We start from the raw sequence: 3,113 nt of genomic DNA, 5'->3' as shown, positions 1-3,113 counted from the left end.
CTCTCTCTCTCTCTCTCTCTCTCTCTCTCTCTCTCTCTCTCTCTCTCTCTTTCTCTCTTTCTCCCTCGCTACTTTAACTTTAGATTTGGCATTTTCTCTCAAAAAAATTATTTTAATTCAAACATTTACTATTTATGATATTTTTAATAACTTATTGATAAGTTTAGATATTTTTAAGCATATAAAATCTGTTCTTTTATAACATGTTTGCTTCCTTATTCTCATCATTTTTAATGGATCAAACGTGATGTAGATTTTGCAGTTGTTAAGATTCTTTCACATCAAAATCACAGAAGGCGCGATGTTCTATTTTACATTTTAATCAACAACATTCATAAAATGCCAGAATATTATAAAGCATAAAGCTGATTACGTAAATTGTAATAAACTTGTCAAAATCTACAGTATTTCTTTTTTTGTTAAAGGTAATACAATACTCTTATTACAAAAGAATTTTATTTACGTCCTTTTTATTTAATAAATGCTAATTAGTTCAACATTATCTTAAATGACTTAATTATTAGGTAATGTTTAAGTAAATAACTCATTACACTAAGTAATTGCATAAAAGTCAGTAAAAAAAAATATATTAAATAAATTATATTAAATAAAAAAATATATTATATTAAGTAACACACTATTACTTTAAGTTATCAAGTTTATTACAAACGTTTATTATGCCTAAAACTGTAAATCAAATATCAAAATAGCATTTCTTTATAATTTTTATAATATAAATGCATTTAAGAATAATTTTGCTCTAACAAACAAAATTTCCGAAAAAATTGGATAAATTGATATGAAAGTGCAGTCAGCCAAATCAAAATAAACATATGTGTATAAACATACTTGGGACAGTAGTATTAAAGTTGTACATGTGCATGATTTTACAGATAATTTTGCAAAGAAAAAATAATTTAACAAAGAGGATTCTCCCTCTTTCACGATGATGCGGTTTATTATGTCACATGATTCTCTCTATCTCCCCCTTCTAATATACTTGTGATGTTTGGAATGCTGATGACTGTGACACACTAAAGCTGTTATCACACCTGTCAGCGTGATCTCTTTAGTGAGTTTCAAAATTGATCAATAAAAACAAGTTACGATAAGAAACTTCTTCTTAATGTTCCGTTTATCCAACATTTCAATAATGCATGTATGAAATAAATTAATTAATTATAATTCTAATTGTATTAATTATAATTCTTTGTGAAATGTCTTTTGTATGATTAAAAAAATCTGTTTATTAGATTAGTGCTGCAGCATATTATTTGGCAGTAGCCAAATAATATACCATATAGCCACTACCGTGTGTAACTATTTCAAGTTCCATGTATACATATTCCTTCGAATTTAGTCCATTTGTGTAGGTATTCTGAAAAATAATAAACTTAATGGAGTTAGTTACATGTAATCTTTTATAATGGAGTTTTTCACAAAATATTGTTACATATACATTAATTGATGCAACTTAAAAATATCTTGGTATATCTTTCTTCATATATATTTTTCTCAAGAGCTATAATATTAATTCGCAAGTAAAATAGCCAGATTGATAGCTTTTAAAGTTTTTAAAACTTTTATGCTGTTAAATTATATTTATCCAATAATAACATGGAACTTAAATATCTTATCTACTTAATCATCAGACAGCTTCTCATAACACATGATAAGCCAGCTTTAATATCAAAAGTTTGAAACTAACAATGCAAACTGACTTTGCGGATTATCTTCGCAAAGTCGTATTAAAACAACGATAGATCTAAAACAATTCTAATCCCGTGGAAATAATTCATCACCAGAGTGAAGCAGCATGATAAAAGGCTATATGGTTTAACAAAAGGAGAGAAACGGAGATGGATAGAGCAGCAGAATCTTGAAGGAAGAAATGAGAAACAAGCAACGGGGCGTTCCGACCAGAAATAGAAAAGCGGTAGGAGAGGAGAGTCGCTAAGCATCAGCCAGAGTAATGTTCCCATGTGAGTCTCTTCGTCGGATCGAACTCGGTAGTTCACATCGAAGTATGCCACGCGGCATCTCAATGAGATCCTCTCTGAGGAGTCGTGATTCGTCCTCGACATCGACCGGGGTCGATCCTCGGGAACGCATCAAGGATTGCTGCCGAAAACTAGTGGCTTTTATGTGCACTCAGGTCGGTGTAGGGGGTTTGGTAGTAGGTTATGCCATTGTGGGTGCCTTTGGCTTCATATCAATCGAATCTCAGATCGATCCAAGAACGGCAATGTGTGTGCAGGATGATATACGTCGGGAGTACGCCAATGAATTGTGGCTGAGCACCGCTAGCAATCAGTCGGTGAACGTATTCAATCAAACTGCCTTCTATGTGGTGTCTAATAGTATTCTACAACGTTATCAAGAAAATATTACTGACAGAAAACGACAGAAGCTAAATTGCAATGGTCTAACACCTCAAGATGTCTGGACATTCCCAGCGGCGTTGATGTTCTGCCTCTCGGTGTTCACTATGATCGGCTATGGTAGCCTGGTGCCGAAGACTCAGTGGGGTAAAGGCGCTACTGTAATTTACGCTGTATTAGGCATTCCATTGTACGTGCTCTATTTCTTGAACATGGGCAAGGTGCTTGCACAGACTTTTAAATGGCTATATACGCAATTGCACGAGTGCACCGGCCAGCGGAAACCTGGACAGAGAATTATCGTGCCCTCGACTGCTTGTCTCTGGGTGATATTCGGCTACATAATCGTTGGTTCCATCATATTTGCTGAGTGGGAAGGATGGGATTATCTGGACAGTACTTATTTCTGCGTCACCTCGCTCTGTAAGATCGGTATGGGCGACTTAGTTCCAGGCTGGAGTCACTCTACGAAGGACAGCCAGACAAAACTTATCATTACCTTTGTGTATATGTTGTTGGGCATGGGCCTAATAGCCATGTGCTATAATCTGATGAAAGAGGAGGTATACGTGAAAGCTCGAGAACTCAAGGAACAGCTGAATCAAGTGATGGATACAATTCATTATAAATTAATAACATGTTGTAAATCGGAACCTACGGATTAAAGAATCAAAAACGATTCACAGGATGAATCATGAAAATTATAAATAATGCCAAAATATATCATAAGAG

General features: G+C 34.2%; 1 protein-coding gene across 1 annotated transcript; it reads left to right on the top strand.

The window, feature by feature from the left end:
- Nucleotides 1-2,026: 2,026 nt before the first annotated feature.
- LOC108685263 (TWiK family of potassium channels protein 18) lies at nt 2,027-3,113 on the top strand. The gene has a single exon (XM_018189964.1). It carries the CDS (start codon nt 2,027-2,029, stop codon nt 3,044-3,046), a length of 1,020 nt encoding a protein of 339 aa, XP_018045453.1. The 3' UTR covers nt 3,047-3,113.

This window comes from Atta colombica, unplaced genomic scaffold, assembly GCF_001594045.1.
Source record: "Atta colombica isolate Treedump-2 unplaced genomic scaffold, Acol1.0 scaffold15, whole genome shotgun sequence".
NCBI lineage: Eukaryota > Metazoa > Arthropoda > Insecta > Hymenoptera > Formicidae > Atta > Atta colombica.
This window is presented reverse-complemented; position numbering and strand designations above follow the sequence as displayed.